This window comes from Nycticebus coucang, chromosome 5, assembly GCF_027406575.1.
Source record: "Nycticebus coucang isolate mNycCou1 chromosome 5, mNycCou1.pri, whole genome shotgun sequence".
NCBI classification, from domain to species: domain Eukaryota; kingdom Metazoa; phylum Chordata; class Mammalia; order Primates; family Lorisidae; genus Nycticebus; species Nycticebus coucang.
Window position 1 is genome coordinate 37,420,762 of NC_069784.1, and position 18,288 is coordinate 37,439,049.

Genomic DNA, 18,288 nt, shown 5'->3' on the forward strand with positions numbered 1-18,288 from the left:
AAAATCTGCTTTTCTTTCCTCTGTCCTTAGAGCAGTAATTATTTTCTGACTTATAATGTCAAAAACAAAAGAAAAGAAAGAAAGAAAAACTGACAGCATTGTGATTGCACAGGAAGAAAAGGAACTTTTTAAAACTGGGCAATAAGCTTTGTAAGCTACACTATAATGTTAAATTCACAAACATCTAGCGTATATATATATATGTAATGTGTATATATAATTGTCATGTAAAAATAGGGATATATTTTAATATAAAATTGTATTCTTTTGTCTTCCTTCTCCCCCCAAAAAAGGCACATCTTTGGCTTCCACCTCCCTTAGTTACATACAGGATGTTCCTTTTAAACTCTAATGAATACAGATGGAGGAGAAAATGAGCAAAAGGAGGAACCAGGAAATAGCTGCTAAGCAAAACAAAATATATTAGCAATTTGTTGAGGAGTCAAATTGGAAGGGCTGCATTTCAGCCCTTGATCAGAGTGCTGAAATCGAGACTGTCCTAGATACATATATTACTAGCAAATAGAATTATCTTAATCATCTGCTCCAAATGAATTTTTTTCAAGTTTCTGCATACGTATGTGGAAGAAAAAAAATACAGATCAAGCTCCCCTTATTAGTATAATTCTACGAGATTCAGGGGAGGTTCAGTGGCGTTATTCCCTGGCAAGTTCAATGACAGCATTTTCAGTGAAATGTCATTCACTATTTCCCATTGAATTTTATAGCTCAACCAATTATACAAAACAGGATCTAAGACTTAACACTTCTCCCAGTGAGTTTGAGCTGAACAAGATTATGCATTGTTCAAAACCTGAAATAGACCCATTTAATTATTTTGCTTTGTTTTCTGTGAATGTCACAGGACAAAGAGCTTTCAGAAATATCTTTAGGTAATATCATTGCCGTTTTTAAGGATGTGGATAATGAATTCAAATGAATCTATTTGAGAAACAGCACACTTGAAGAAAGTGCTTGAACCTGAAATTTTATCGAAAGGTACATTTTTGTAGCTGAGGTCAGTTCCATGCAACTATAATTTATCTTCTCAACATCTGCAAAGAATATCAGGCTCTATTCTGGTTTTGCTGTTTTCACAAGCAACTCTTCATGAATAATTAGAAAAGAAATGGCAGGCAAACTGGAAAACACTGCCATTAGCAAACTGATACTATCACAAAGGTAATGAATGCTGAGAAGACTACAGTTTTTAAAGGTGACTCTGAGACTGAGGCCCAAACGCTGCTGAATGGTTGACCATTGTGACTAAGTTCTGTGGTGTCTAATCAGCTCAACAAAAATAGTCTAACTGGTTTAAGAGTCGTTTGTGGCGACATAGACAGAATGGCATGGAAAATTAAGGCATGATATAGCTACTATTTTAAAAGAGGGACAGTCAAGGATCCTAATAGCCATAGTTTGGGGAATGAACCTTACATTACTGGATTCTTGATCTCAATGGTAATTCTCTTTGCCTCTGATCATCAAAATTCTGAACTTTCTTACTGACAATGTTGAACCATTCTCAGCCCCATACAAGCCTGCCTTTGTAACAAACTCCCAAAAGCAACAGATACAGTCTCTTCCTGGAGGGCTGCTTGTCAAGAGGGTTGGTGATAAGTTATTACAGTTTGAACGTTTCGCTATTGTTTCTAATTTGCTGTTCATTCTTTTAAACCTATCCAGTTGCTCCCAAATTAGCTTTGTCAACAGTTTCTTCTGTTCAAGTTGCAAACCACAAGAGAGGTAGGAATTCTTGGATTCATACAGTGATTTCATGGTGTTCTGTGTTGTGAAACTTTGCACTGTATGAATCTGGAATATCTGTGAAGTGTACCCATCAGCTTATTGGTGAGGCATGTTGATGATACCAATCGCGCATTGAATAGTACCGAGAATGTCATCCGTGAGGAAAAAGAAAATGCTTCACTCAGAAATTCACCGCAATTTAAAAAATGCCACAACCTTTGTTTTCTGAAAGATTAACAGTTGAGGGTCCTGTGTAGACCATGAATGCTAGTACGTTCCTTTTGGAAGGCAGTTTGGAGAACACTCAGGGATCTAAATGTAGACCTGCCGTTTGATCCTAGACCATGAAGCTAGAGCCCTGGCATAGATACTCATTTGAAAATAAAGAAACCCACTGACAGTGAGATTCGAGGATGCTTTTCATGAGACCAGAATGGCAGGTTCTATGGTACCCAATTTACTTCATGACAAATGCAACACCTCGGAATTGATACTTTAAACATTATCTTAAATACATTTTAAAAATACCGGTGAAGATCTGCACTGGGTTAAGTGTTGCTTATGATGTGAACATAACAGTTATATGACTTTCTTTAAATGAAAGTGAGCAGTAGCTCAACCATGACTCATGAATGGCCCATTCCAGCTAGCATCTGTCATTCACAGAACGAAGATTTTTCAGGAAACATAAAGACTTCTGTTTTTATTTCACCATTTTCCTTTAAATGTCCTGCATAACAGGTGTGTCTTGTTTTCCACCCTTGACTGTTGGGCATATGTTGCTTTTGGTTTTGTTTTGATTTTCTTTTTTTTTTTTTCATGAAATGTGTCTCACAAAGGACTAGACTCACTAATAAAATCTTAACTTACCCACTTGGTGAAAATGACCAACTTGGTGACAGTGAATGACCTTTGGTGAAAATGAATAGCTTCTCTACTTCCTGTTGAATTTAGTCAAGTGAGTGTCCAGCTTGTGGAATTTGTCCTGTGGTACACAGGGAAGAGGAGGACACTGGTCAGGAAATGTGGAAAGGGAAACTGCCAGTACTAAAGCCGTGTCTTAAACTTAAATTACCCCCACCATGCGCTTTTAACTATGGGACATTGAAGGGGGGCCCTTGCGAGGGGATCCAGATGGATTTGAAATTTGGAGGAAATAATCTCTTTAGAAACAGAGCAACCTCAGGTTCAGAGGGTAACACGCCAATTTGGGCATGCAGCGTGTCACGCAGGCCACAAGGAAACCCCAGTAGGGACGCCAGGGACGCCTTGTAGAAAGAACCTGAGAAGGTGAAGGAGAAAGGGAGCAAAAAAGACCCACAGAGTCTAACTTTCATGTCATATAAAGCACATTGGATATAGAAGAGGCCTTTGACCTAGAATTTGACACTGAATTGTTGCATCTTGGGTTTCTTAAGGACACAGCACTAGTGAGGTCCAGACATATCCCTCGAGGCAGGAAGAAGCTGCCTAATGAAATAGACTTATCCTAGGAAAATCCAAGTGGTCATCAGGTGGTGTGTATGGGAGAACCTCGGTGGCCACCTAAAGATGCAAGTCAGATTGCAGGGTCAGGCAAAGGCCCAGACAAGGCTGCAGCCTCTTCCTTCCCATCCAGGGAGCGCTCTTCCAGCCCCAGAGGAGGCATCACTCTGCTTCATGGAGCAAAAGGAAGATACTCTTCAGGGCTCTCATTCCTTCACATTTTACCTGAAACTTTACCCATGTTCTTTCCTTGTGAGTGACTAAGATGAATTTTCATCTGCTTTGGCTTTGAAAAAGCTTTCCTTGTTTGGAAAAGGAACATCTACCTCGGCCACATTCAGAGTATTTTATGCTATACAAATCGAGATAATGTAATATTGTAATTACAGGCAGCGTGGGGAGCAGTAAGAGAGAAGACACACACGGGAAATTGAACCCCTCCTTTTAGTAACGTTCTTTTTCATTCATTCTCTGTTTCCAACCGTGTTTTCCTGTAACTCTGACCTACCCAGGTCTTCCTCAACCAGTGTCAGTCAAAAGAACTCTTTTAAGCCTTAGAAGAGCTTTGAGTCTTTCTTGATCTTGAAAGTCAACTTTGAATTCTCCCCTTCTAAAACACTTCCAGCCTGTATTGCTCTGAACTGGCTAGTTACTGCATCCTTTATTATCATAACTGGCCTATAGGACGTGTCATGTATGTGTGTGTTTACATATATGTACGTGTAACACACATGACACTTCACACATAACATATATACACATATTACATATCACGTAAGGCAGTACGTAAGGCAGTTATGCTAATAATTTATATATGTGTGTGTGTTTAATGTATATATATTTGGTTTTTCCTATCATTCCACCAGACCACTATAGCAATAATACTTAATGGGGGGTCACCCCCAGGGAACGTTTGGCAATGTCTGGAGACATTTTGAGTTGTCACAGTTTGGGGTGTACTTCTAAATATCCCATAATGCACAGGACAGCCCCATACAGCAAAGTAGTCATATTTAGCCCAAAATATCAACAGTGCTGAAGTTGAGAAGTCTACACTAGATTCTACAAGACCAGACATCCTTCCATTTGTCTCCTGGCACATGCTGCCTGGTATGGGGTGGTTCTCCGTACATGTGTGTGGCCACTGCTTGCTGGGACACACTGTGTGTGTGTGTGTTTTAGAGAGCCCCTTTAGCTTTGCTTACATAATGGTAATAAAATTTGTCTGAGATGCAATTTGAGATTAAAAAATATGTAAAACCACAGAAATGGTTTTACACTGATCTGCGTGTCCACATATAGTCAATTCTCAGCTGTTACAGCTTGTTGTGTGACTGCGGTTTTCCTAAACTCTTTAGTATAAGGATATAGCCAGACTCCCCTCGGGGATTTCAGTAATGTAGGAATGAATTTAAACATAACTTTTCTCCGTGTCGTCCTCAATCTCCCAGGGGAAGGTGCCTCAGGATCATTCTTCATTTTGACTACATTTTTTTCGGTGCTTTTAAGTGCCAGGGGATGATTGGCTGTGGCTACAGCTGTGGACAGAACAGGCACTGTCTTCACTGGTGTCTTTACACTCAGGGTATGGGAGGAGAAAATTTTTGTAAACAAACTTTTTGGATGTCATAAATTCTATGGAAAAAATATTAAACAGGGAGCAGCACCTGTGACTCAGTGAGTAGAGCACCGGCCCCATATACCGAGGGTGGTGGGTTCAAACCCGGCTCCGCCAAACTGCAACAAAAAAATAGCCGGACATTGTGGTGGGCGCCTGTAGTCCTAGCTACTCAGGAGGCTGAGGCAAGAGAATCGTCTAAGCCCAAGAGCTAGAGGTTGCTGTGAGCTGTGATGTCACAGCACTCTACCAAGGGTGACGAAGTGAGACACCCCAATATATATATATTTTTTATATACATATTTACAAATATTTGTAATTTACAAATATATATTTGTAAATATGTAAATATATAATTTATATATATTTATATATGTATATAAATATATATAAATTATATATTTACATATTTGTAAATATGTATATTTGCATATATTTAGATATTTATAAATATGTATATTTACATATTTACGTTTTTATATATGTATATAAAACAGGATTAGGAAATTGGGGGATTAGGGTGTTAGGGAGAGGGAACAAAAAATGCAAAGGCCTTGGGAAGTGTTTGGAATGTCTGTGGAGGGATGAGTGAGGAGACCAAGTCAGCTGCGCATGGGTGAACTCCTTCTCACTCTGTAAGATATGAAGCCATTAGGGTGACCTAATTGATTTCTAAAGAGATACTCTGACTGTTCTATGGAGAGGAGATTATCACAATGGTGGAAGCCAGAAGAGCATTTGGGGGAAGAGAGCCTAGTCCAGGTGAAGGGTGACGGTGCCCTTAACTAAGAGTAAGATGGTGGAGATGGGTGGTGAGATTTGATTAGATTTGGAGTGTATTTTAAAAGCATTGCCAAGAGGAAGGAAACCCATGAACTCAGTTTTGAATGTGTGAAAGTTGAGAAAGAGTCCCAAGATCTAAGCCCTGAGAGATTTGAGGTGATAAGGACAAAAAGCCAAAAAACAAAAAAAAATCAATGATGGGAGAAGGAAAGAATAAAGATAGGGTGGTGGCCCGGAGGTGCCTGTTTCAGAAAGGGTTGCCAGGCAGCCCTGAGGACCCCTTGAGGTTCATGGTTGTGAACAGCAAATGAGACTTATTTCAAAAGGGAGAAAGATTCCAGCCACATTTAGCTACTGGGATGTGGGCACGAAAAGCTGGAGAGTTGACTTTCACTAGAATAAGATTTTCTCAGGATACTGTGATTTAGGAGGGGAACGGAAGGGAGTAGAAAACAGAAAGTGGTTCTAATGATGGAACATGAATCTATACTGTGTAAGAAGAGAAGGGAGGACATAGTGGGTCAGTGAATTGGAGAATCAAAGAGTTAATAAACTAATATCATCCCTTCAGGATCTTATATGATAGTGTAGCTCAAACTGTATCCTTAATGAGCATTAATGAGTTCTGTGCCTGCATAGAAAGACGGGGTATTAAAGCATCAGTGTCCTGCTGATGCTCTTGAGAGCATCCACAATGCCAAAAAGAGGCAAATGCCAGGTTCTTATAACACCTTCCTCCAAAGTCATCATCAGGTTTCTAACTGTGATGATGAAGCACGGTTACCCTGGCAAAGCTGAAGTCACTGATGATCACAGAGCTGGGAAGATTGCTGTGAACCTCACAGGCAGGTTAAAAACGTGTGGCGTGATCAGCCCCAGAGTTGATGTGCAACTCGGAGGTCTAAAAAAATGGCAGAACGATCTGCTCCCATCCCATCAGTCTGGTTTCGCTGTACTGACGACTTCACCTGGCATCATAGACCATGAGGAAGCAAGAAGAAAACACACAGGAGGAAAAATCTTGGGATTCTTTTTTAAGGATGGAATACATACTTAAAAATAAAATCCCTTAATAGTCAAAAAAATAAAAAATAATGGTAAATTAATAGAAAACTGAAAAATAATACAGCAGTTTAATAAATGTATTTGAAATGGCAGTTTAATAAGCATATTTGAAATGGCATATAATACTCGTATGTTTTTCAAATCACTTCCAAAGATCTTTTTCTCATTTTATATTCCCAAACGTATCACGGCCAGAGAAGGCAGCTTTACCAAAGTCTCAGAAGACTTCTAGAAGTCTTAAAAGAATGAAGTTATTATTTTTATTTTCCAGATTACAAAACATTTTAATGCCTGTAAAACATTTTAAATATTCATTTGTCTTCTAAATTAAATTTATAATATTGTATGTTTAGCTGAGTATGGTTTCTTATGTATTTAACTTTTCCTATCAAAATTAAAATATTAGTTTTCAAACCAGACCCACATATAAGGAATTATTGTTATCACAGAAATGTGTACTATTTATTAAAGTCAAATAATAGTAGCAACAATGACTTTTTTTTTTTTTTGAGAAGGAGTTTCACTATGTCAACCTCGAGTAGAGTGCCGTGGCGTTACAGCTCACAGCAACCTCCAACTCTTGGGCTTAAGTGATTCTCTTGCCTCGGCCTCCTGAGTAGCTGGGACCAGGCATCTTCCACAACGCCCGGCTATTTTTTGTTGCAGTTGTCATTGCTGTTTAGCTGGCCCAGGCCAGGTTTGAACCCACCAGCTTCAGTGTATGTGGCTGGCACTGTAACTACTGTGCTACAGGTGCCAAGCCCCAACAGTGACATTTGACATGTCCATGGAGATTCATGAATTGGGACTTGAAAAGTATTGAATTTGAATATCATATAGATTTTTTTTTTATTTTCTCTATACATATACATGTGTTTATTTGGTTTCCACTTTTTGCCTTCACAGAATTAAAAAGGCTTAAAATTTAATAGCAATGTTTAAGATAAGGACTAGAAACAAAAACCTTGTAAGGAACGAACAAAGATAAATACATTCAGAAAAGAATTCAGATGATTGCTGCAATGAAATATTGAGCAATAATAATAATGCAAAAAAGTAACATTCACATTGTCAGATAAAAGTATGTCTATCATAGAATGCTTTGACTCTGAGGTTCAGTATGGAGTCATCAGTTAACTTCTTCCTTTTTTTTTCCCCAAAGTCTCAAAAAATAGACAACTAATATTTACAAATAAAAAATAGAATATAATTTCAAAAAAGATCATGCCAAATCTTATAGACAATAGAAAAAGAAGAAATACTTCAAAATCATTCTAGTTCATCTGGATAAACCTAATAATAAAATTGGAAAAAATATATTATTATAAAGGGAAATTACAAACATATTTCACTTATAAACAAGGATGCAATATCCCAAACAACATATATTAACAAGTTGAATTAAGAGATACAGTTTTGTTTTGTTTTTTCTTGGATAAAGCTTTGTCAAATGAAGCCATGCATGTGGTTCTGGGGCATTAAGAATTCTTTAAATGCCTACAAAGGGATCATATTAAGAAAGATCTTCATCTTTATTCTCTACATCTCCCCAACTCCAAGACTTTGTGTACTATTTACTTTATTCCTTTCACCCAAAATGTTCATTGCCCCTATTTTTTTAAAAGATGAACTCTTCTGGCCCTCAAGGAAGATTCAGGTACAAGTCCTACAGGACACTTTTCCTAATTCCTTCAAGTTAAATGAATTTCTTCTTCCACATCGATTGCTTTGTGTCACTGTTTTGTTTTCTAGTTATCTGAGCACCTATTCTCTTACCTACTAAATAAGCTTCTGGACAACAAGCTCTTTTGTACTTCTAAAGAGGTGCTAAAAGGAGTGCTTACAGATAAAAATCTTTTGGAGGATAGCTGGCTTAATTGAATTAGGTGCACCAAGGGCCACATAGGCTGAGAAACCCGAAGGTCAACCATGAAGCCATCTCTGCTAAAGGAGCAACCTGAGGACAAGGCTGTTACTGCCTTCTAGAGAATTCCAGGCAGCTCGGGAGAGGTTCTCAGGAAGCAGTTAGGTTCAGAGCCTTGGGTTTCCTTCCTGCATCTGCTGGTCCCAGGAGTGTCTAGGCCAAACTAGATACTCTTTGTTTCAAACTCTCAACCAAGGAAGATTCTAGAAGCCTTTCTAATCTGCTGAGGAGTCAGAAATGGCAGTGTAAACAAGTTGTAACTCAGGGAGGTATCATGGATTGGAGTGAAATGCTTGTTGTTTTCCAAGAGAATTTAAGTTAGCAAACTGTAACTCTGTTATTATTGGTGCTGTTATTAACTTCGCATACCTTAACTGCTAAATGTATTTGGGTATTTTCTTGTTCCATCTCCTACACTGAATGGAATGTTACAGCATCTGTTGCCCAAGACTTTCCTTCCTCCTCTAGCTTCTCCCCTACCCTCACCCCCACCCCTATCCCACACAGATGCAGGGTAGTACAACTGACCTCAAAGGAAGTGGCGTGGCTTCAGGATCCTCCCGCATTCTTGCCTTTCTCTTAAGGAACTAGGATCCCCAAGTTGCTGACACTATTCTTGGCTGCCTTTTGTTCTCCAGCCTTTCCAGTGTCCTCCTCTTCTCCTAACCAAAGTTGTTTTCATTCCATCAGGATCTTGACGTCAGCTCTCAGTTCTCTAATAAATTAATACTTTTCTGATGAATGGTAGAATATTAATTTTTTAAGGCTTTTTTTAACCTTAGTCACATCTCCTATTCTTCCTTCCTTGATAACACTCACATAGTCTTTACTTTGGTCATCAAAACATCATCTTCCCTAAATTTTACCTGGTTCAAATTGTAACACTGCACCTAGCCTAGTTCCTGGCACATAGTAGATCAGTTCAATAAAATATTTATTGAATGAGTGAATGAATGGATTCAAATAATGATGGTGCTTGGCTTCCTGGTGGAATAAAATAAAATCTAGATATTAATGAGAAAAGTATTCTTAGATAGTTATAGGTTGCCATATCATGATTCACCTTTCTTCTAATTTTCCATAACACAAATCCCCATATTTCAAAACAACAAACTTGATTTTCTACCTAGTTATCCCTCATGCTTTTTTCCCCTATTTGATTTGATAATTATTTCTACAAACATGTGCTTTGTATTTAACAGTTCTTTTAAAAACGTTGCATGAGATTGACAATGTCTTACTTTAATGGAGGTGCAAGAAAAAGGAAGTCTGGTCACCGTCCAGCATTTTCCAACTACCCTCATCCTCCTCATCTCCCTGTCTAGTTCTTAACCACCATCACTCATAAACCTCAGAGGCACATCTAATATTGTAGAGAAACTAAGGGGGAAAAATGCTGAGGTTACAGTTAGGGCAGCTGCCTTATTTTCTAACAGACTCTATTTGAAACTTAATTTGACAGTTGGAAAATGAAATTTTAAGAGCCCTTTTTCTCATACAAATAATCTTCTTTTTAAAAAAAGAAGTGTTTTCTCACACATACACAAGCAGATTTGGCCTAAAGGAAGGCCTAAGAAAGAGATCTTCTTCTCTTGTCATTGAGGGGGAAAAAAACAAAAGAACTGTTGAGTTGTCTAGATCTCTGTCTAATTTGCCATGACATCTATGAAACCCTGAATGCGTTAGTGTCTTGACGAGCAATCATGAGTCAGAGGAGCCGTGGTGATGGCAGACTCATACCCTCAATGCTCACATTCCTCTTTCCCACCTTTTTAAGGCTAGAAATATGGAAAGAAAATGGAAAGGATGCAAAGACAATAAATTACCCCACGTGCAAAAAGTAGACTTTTGCATCAATGGAAAATGAGAGTTCCCAAATTTTAAAAGGTGTACACCTGCAAATGCTTCTGTTCATCTTGCTTGCCAAGAATTTAGTCGTGTTCACAATCTTCAGTCATGTTCTGAATGTCCGACCTTTCTTTCCTGCTTGAAACAGATGCTACTTCCATGCCAGTCATGACCACCTGTTGTCACCATGTGTCATGTTGAATCACATACATATATATAATGCCATTCCACCATCTTTTCTCCATCTCGCATTTCATCCAAGCATGCAGTGTGGTATTACTCTGCTACTGTCTACACTCGGTATACATTTCTGTTCTTCCTTGCAAGACTGCGAATGCTTCGGCCACTCCAATCGATGCAGTTATATTGATCTGCTAAATACGGTCATTTGCGTGAGCTGTAAACACAACACTAGAGGGCAGCACTGTGAGCTGTGCAGGCTGGGCTACTTCAGAAACGCTTCTGCACAGCTGGACGATGAGAATGTGTGCATAGGTCAGTTCCATTATAATTTCAGCTATTGCTCTGTGCCCTTTGAGCTAGGGGGAGCTATGTAGGGTGTAGAGGCTGGTGATTTGCACCGCTGAGCCATAATGAACTTTTGCAACGGAGCAAATGTCCTTGTGGTAGACTTAAAATTCACTTGAACTCATTGAAATCATAGTTGGGAATTACATTATGAACCCTTATGTTGTTGTTGTTTTAAAGATGTTGATCTGAGAATTTGTGCTTAGGAGATGAAGAATTATCTTTCTTCCTTCCTTTTTCTTTTTGGTTTGTTTGTTTGTTTGTTTGTTTTTGTGTTTGCATGAAATTTTAAAACCTGATAATTTCAAATTGATCTTATAGCCTTAAATTATACATTCACCTTTCAAAGTGGAAACTCATTATGCGGGATTTAATTACAGATATGAAAAATTGGGGTACAAACTCTTGCACGCAATTGGTGACCAACAAGTATTGAAGGATTAAAAATGTTGCCATTTGGGATTGAAAGCAGCTAGCAACTGGTAATGTAGAAGTTTGCCTGACTTTCCCATTCATAGTAATGAAATTCCATTTACTGAATTTTCTTATATCCCCCGAAAGGAGGAGTAATTTCTTAAAACTTTTCCTGGCAATTAATTCTCTAAGCTTCCAAGGCACATAAGCCTCAAATCCACAAGGATTCCTTATACACAGTCCCTTGCCACACTGCTAATGACTACTACTTCTGTCTCCCTGGGGGGACCAGGTATCTTTCCCACCCTGAAAATCTTCTCCTACCTTTTATATAATAGAACCTGTCCTTCAAAATGGGAGGCCAATGGAAAAAATGAAAAAATAAATGGAATTTCATTTCATAATTTACTCTGAAGAAATGCATATATTTGAAATGCTGAATGATCTATGTCTGTTACCACGATAGGTAGCTATGGAGGCAATACATTTTAAAGGTAGAATTTTCACTTGTAGACCACATTCGATAGAATATACAAGCTGAAAAATGGCAAGGATCTTTTTATCAAACAGAAGGAATCCAACTAATCTATATTTCTAGGATTATTCTTCTCTCCAAGGGGCATATAAAATAGCTGCAAAGGTGTTCCTAATTAAATTGGGACAAGTATATATAATACTGTATGTGTCTACAGTATTTTCTATTTTTCATTTTTCTTATTTATTATTTGTGAGTTAGTGGAGAAAGTACTGGACTTAGAGTCTGGAGAACTGAGTTCAAATCTCAGTCTGCAGTTGAATAGTTCTGTGCCCTAGGTAAGCCATTGAGTCAAAGCAGGATTATTAACACAACAGTGGGGTAAGTATTACACCGATAATTTTCCCTGTCTTCTAGTTGAGAAAAGTATGGCAGATTAGCTCACATCAAACAGCGTTAGCAAAGGGTTTCCGGACTTCAAAACTTAACCACTTTTTCTCAACCACTCTGACACAATTAGCAAAGCTAAGCTTGTCAGAATTTTACTTATGGTATGCTTTTTGGCTGACAACAGCAATTCTACTATGAGCTTATGAACAGGAGTTCAGTTGCCTTCATAACACTTGAGGATATTAATAAAAACCCAAAGATGTGTAGCTGAATTTTGAATGCAGAGTACATTTCACTGAATGCCATTTGTAAAAACATATAAATGTCATGATATAAATATGGAAACAACAGAAAAGGTAAAATAAATAGGAATAAAATCTAACCATTTTTATAAAATACATAAGATTAAAATGTTTTAAGATATGTAATATTATTTTAAATAATTTTTTTAAAAGACCTTAAAAGAGTATATTCCATAAATTATCTTGTGGCAGGTAATGTAACCATATCCCAATATGTTTTATTCAGAGTATTATGTTTTTATGAAGTTTGACCTTTTTCCAGTCCCAAAGTAAACCATTAACTCCAAATCTTCATCTTTCTATCCAGTTTTAATAGCTATAGTTCTGTTGTAAATTTATGTTTGCTTAGCCAAAATGCTAGAAAATGGCTTGTTCAGCTTTTGTCTTTTAAATCACATAAGTTACAGAAAAATATGGAAACCTTAATATCCATTTTTATATTCAACTTTAAAAAAATCAAGAACAGTTTTGTACGCCATTTCTAGAATATTTGTCAATTAAAATTATAGACCTTTGGAAAATTTTATTTTATCAAGGCAAACATGTTTATATTTAGTATTTTATAGTCGTCAAACCAAGTAAAATGCTTGGTAAGCGCAAAGATAAGCATTTTAGGCACTGTGAAAATTAACTACATATCCCCTCACATAATAAGATTTCTTGAATTGTTGCTCTTTTACTAAAGGGGAAAATTATTTTTAAAGAATAAACTGAAAAAATTTGGCTGTCCAGTATGTTCTGAATTCTATCTTTTACCTTTAGTCTTTATATACTTGCAATCAATAGTGGTTTCCTAAAACTGTTGTTGAGTGCACTTTTCCCACTTGAGGGGCCAAGGGCAGGGATATTGAGGTTGCCTGTACACAGGGCTAAGGGTGGAGTTTGCTCTCTTAGGGCCATCGAAAGGCTGAGGCTCTATTCCCAAGTCTTGCCCCATGAGACAGCATGCGTCAATTCACTATTTTCCACATGTAAGCTTCTCTACAGGGCTCGAGGCAGGACTGAGTATTAAATCTGAGAGGATAAGCCACAAATAATTGAGAATTAATTTTAATACCATTTTGTACAGAAAGCCTTAATGAAAATGAATGGATATTTACTCAATTAATTTTCACAGAATAAGGTATTAATCTTGGAAATTTTGAATGTCATCTAAGTATCTTCTAAATTAAAAAAAAAAGGCACTTTGCCAATTGTGCCAATTTAACAATTGGCAATAAAATTTACCACCCTGGCTGTGAAGAAATAGCTCATAACTTAGACAAAACATAGGCTCTGTGTTGAAATACATATTTTAAAACACCTGCATCATTTTATATTGTGGCAAATATAAAATGCAGTTGACTGTGCCATGTTGCCACACTGATTGCTATTTTGTGGTTACTCATGAATTTATCCATTTTTCATGCAAATTCCAAACACAACCATGTCTCCAAAGACGCATGTAATTACCCTGCAATTACATGAAGATGACATCCTTGCATGCTTCTGTTTCATATAAACTTGAGCATTAGGCAGGATGTCAGCGGATATGTGGTTCATGACCTTGGGTAATCACTGTTAATAATGCTGCTATCAACCTTTGAATCAGAATGAAATGTGGGGTTCAGCAGTTGCTGCTAAACATATCGCAAAGTTATGTTGTATTATTTTTAATTCCCCTTGAATCCCAACATCAGATAATCAGAGGTAACTTAAATAGAAAAAAAAAAATTAAAAGCATTTTAAGTACCTTTAAATCAGTTGCAGCATAACTTTTTTTTTTTTTTTTTTGTAGAGACAGAGTCTCACTGTACTGCCCTCGGGTAGAGTGCCGTGGCGTCACACGGCTCACAGCAACCTCTTAACTCTTGGGCTTACGCGATTCTCTTGCCTCAGCCTCCCGAGCAGCTGGCTTCCAAAGTATTTCATGTTGTTTTGTAATCTAACAGTCCCACATATTCTTCCTAGTTGCGTGGAAGAAAATATGATCTTCCAAGGCATTTCCATTACCCCAATGTCTGCCATTGATCACAGTTTCATAAATGACATTTTTTAAAACCAAATTATTTGTTTTATAAGCTTAACGGAAGGCCACACCCTACCCTGTGATTCATTTTTAGGACTGTGTGGGCAACACTACACATACAACCTTATCCTATGATGACTGAAATATACTATGGCTTCATTTGTTTTTTTACTTTTGCTTATAATTTGGCATCTAAAACCTTATACTAATTAATTGTTATAGGCTCATTGACTAAAGTCATATGAAAACCCAGATATCAATGCCCTCCCTAGCTTACAGAATGTTAGTGATTCAGTTTCCACTTACACACTTTAAATAGTAAAATACATATTACAATTTTTACTGTAGATACAAACTTGTGGTATATACAGACAAACATGGAAAGCTGTAACAAAATTACTATTTTTAAATATTCTTGAAAAGCTCTCTCTCACACACACACATTAAAATAGAAAAAAATGTCAACTTAAAATAAAACCCTAGCTATTAAGTACAAACAGTGCCAGGAAAGGGAGAAGCATTTTCAAGTTTATTGAGTTTTATTTTGACCTACATACATCATTATTACTCTTATAAATGTTTGTTTTCTAAGACCACTGAGCTCAAAACCTAACCTAATTAACATGAAATGTATCATAATTCGAAGACACCCCACATTCTTTGAAGAAACTAATTAGTCTTCATGGCACAAAGTGGGAGTTGAATGCCTGGACCCTCTATCATGCTACACCCTGAATCCCTGTTGGGATCCTAAGGCGCTAACCTGATTACATTAAGCTAAGTTCTCAGTTTTCTTGTTGGTTGGTTGGTTTATTGGTATGATTTTTGTTCAGTTTTTTGCAAGGGAACCTCTTACTGGATCCATTTTAGAATAAAGAAAACTAGAGACAGAGAAGTAATATTGGCCCCCAAAATCCCCAGAACTACAAACTACCTGCTTTATTTTTCAAGCTGCTGGAAATCTAGAATTTCCATTTCTGGTTCAAGTTTTAAGCAAAATAGAGCTTCATGAATAAAAATAGCCTATATACCAATAACAAAATTCAAAAAAACATTATATTTTCTTCTCATTACAGGCATTTGTATTCTTCTCCCAGCAGACATTATAATGAAAATTACACATCTCAAATTATTCCTATGTGGAAATTTCTTTGAGATTACAAAATATATTTTTCTTTTTCATGATGGCTAATTGAGGCAGGCTAAAAGCCGTCCTCACATGTCTACCCAACGCAACTTCTAAAGGCTCATCACAGGGCAATATGTACATAAATCAGTTAAGGTGCTGTCCCAAATCATCAAGTAAAACCACCTTGGAAGGAGCAAAGTGCATGCATACTGCACTTTTAAAATGTTCAGCAGTTCTCAAATATTGAGTGTAATGGCTAAGGCCATTTGAATAATTTAAAACCGATTTTACACTGATGGCATATTGATTTATCCTTGATATACAAACTTCTCATGGTATTCATTAAACCATCTAAAAATGCCCTAACAAATGGAATCTACATTGTGATCTATTATCAGTGAAAAGGATGATGTCTTATATTTCCTTAGAAGTTTTCAGCTGATTTCCTCCCAGCTCATAAAAATGATATCATGGAAGGCTGAGCAAATAAACAAATGGTCCTGAAATCGCCATATTTGCTGAAGCATTTCATTAGTAGACATCTTTCTTTAAGTAAGCGATGCATTTAAGTAAGTGACGCTCCTGTGTTGATAACCTGTAAGCTGTGCGAACGTGTCTCCAGCCTGTGTGTTGTCTTGTTTCTACAGAGTGTTATTGTAACCCTTTGGGCTCAATCCATGATCGTTGTAATGGCTCAGGATTTTGTGAGTGTAAGACTGGAACAACAGGGCCTAAGTGTGATGAGTGTCTGCCGGGAAATTCCTGGCACTACGGCTGTCAACGTAAGTAACTGGGAGCTGCCCTCTGCCTGCTGTAGCATGGCTGAGTCTGCTTGTCTAGGCCGGTGCGTGCAGCTTCTCAGAGCAGAAAAAGACCCAAACCACTGACAATCTTTTAAAGCTACTTAAGGCCCCAGCCTATGTCGGGGAGAGCAATCTATCAGCTGTCCAGCTGACTTCTTGGAAGCTCATCTCCATCCTGTCTGATAGCTGGAGCAACTTATATTGAAATATTGTATGGAGATCCATGTACCTGGCCAGACCATAAATTATGTGGCACAATAGGGAGCCAGCTTGGAAAGCCTCGCCGCAGAATGAAGGGTGATGTGTATGTGGTTAATATATTTCTTGAACTGAAAGCTACCCTGGAGCTGCAGAGTTCATAAATTAAATGATTTCTCCATAACTTATTACCACCCTTGCTATCATACCCATCACTGAATCTTAACCAAAAACTTATAGGTAATAAATCTAAGGGATATTTAAATGCCAGGGTGAAATAAATGACAAAAGTCAATATTGATTTTAAGCCTCTGAGGTTAGGCACCATGCAGGGAGCCTTAGACAAATGCCATTTGGTTCACCCTCACTTCTCTGGAGATCATCAGGTCTCCTTCAAAGCTTGTCAAGGCAGGTGGCATGTGAGTGTGGACAGGGAGCATACATTTTAAAAATCAGGGAGGAAGCTTCCTTCTGTCATTTATAATCTTTTCTGCCTTTACGTTCTGCACCAACCTTCCATTCCATCCATACTTACGTTAACTTACTAATGTTAAAGAATCTCAGGGCGTATCTTCTGGAGCAGCACAGCCCAGCAGAAAATAATACAAGCCACACATGTCATGTTTGACATTTTTTTACCCACATTAAGAACGTTAAAAGAAATACAAGAAATTAATTTTAACAATCTATATAACCCAAAATTATAAAACATTGTTTTAACATATGATTAATATCAAAATGATTGAAGAAGGGCTTTCTTCTTTGTCACACTCTATTGAAGTCAGAGTGTCTTTTATGCATACAGAACATCTCAATTAGGGCTGGCCATATTGTGAGGCTTAATAGCCACATGTGTCTACCATATTGAACAGCACAGCCCTAGACTTATTTTTGCTTTCTTTTCCCTTGATAAAAAGTCAGCATGCAGGAATATCTAAAGCCAGTGACTATGGAAAACTATATATTATTTCTACACCATAATAAGAAAAACATTCCTATATTCTGTGTAATAAATTCTGTAAGATAAATTTTGCAGCAACTGCCTAGATCCAATTTCTACATAAAATTCTATGGAAAATTATAGAAGGCACTCTATCAGCTATTTGTGGAATATATATGGTCATCTGGCAGCTACGCCTCTTGGTAATATAAGGCCTGAGTGAAACGCCAAGGGAAGCAGTGAACTGTGGCAATAAGTTGAAAATTTGGCACTAAGCAGGTTGAGTTTAGGATGGAATCCAGGCACTGGGAGGTAAGGCCTCCAGTCCTGCTGGAGGAGCATACTGACAGACAGTCACCCGGGCAGCAATGAGGCGGCACGCCTGCACGTAAGCCCCAGATAGGGCCAGGGCTTTAAGCTCTACATGCGACACTGTCCCAGAAAGCACAAGTCTGGGTGAGTTGGTGGCTGTCACTCCTGGAATAGATGGACATCGAGGCCTAGGGAGGACATCAGTCAGGAGAAGAGAGGGAGTAATAGAGAGAGGGAGGCTCAATACCAGCCCCAAGACGGAGGCATAAAGAATAAGGAGACTTCCCGGTAAAGACACACACATCAAAGAGAAAGTC

At 37.8% G+C, this 18,288-nt stretch overlaps 1 protein-coding gene across 5 annotated transcripts in view; it reads left to right on the forward strand.

Moving 5' to 3' along the window:
* NTNG1 (netrin G1) overlaps positions 1-18,288 on the forward strand; it is a 351,684-nt gene that overhangs the window by 288,932 nt on the left and 44,464 nt on the right. The window contains exons 7-9 of one of the 5 annotated variants that reach the window (XM_053592302.1): positions 1,687-1,746; positions 10,800-10,967; positions 16,366-16,500. The exons of 2 other annotated variants lie outside the window; for them this stretch is intronic. In XM_053592302.1, coding sequence (XP_053448277.1) covers positions 1,687-1,746; positions 10,800-10,967; positions 16,366-16,500 — 363 coding nt within the window. The remainder of the gene's footprint in view (positions 1-1,686; positions 1,747-10,799; positions 10,968-16,365; positions 16,501-18,288) is intronic. 2 more of the 5 variants (XM_053592298.1, XM_053592299.1) reach the window with 2 other exon arrangements.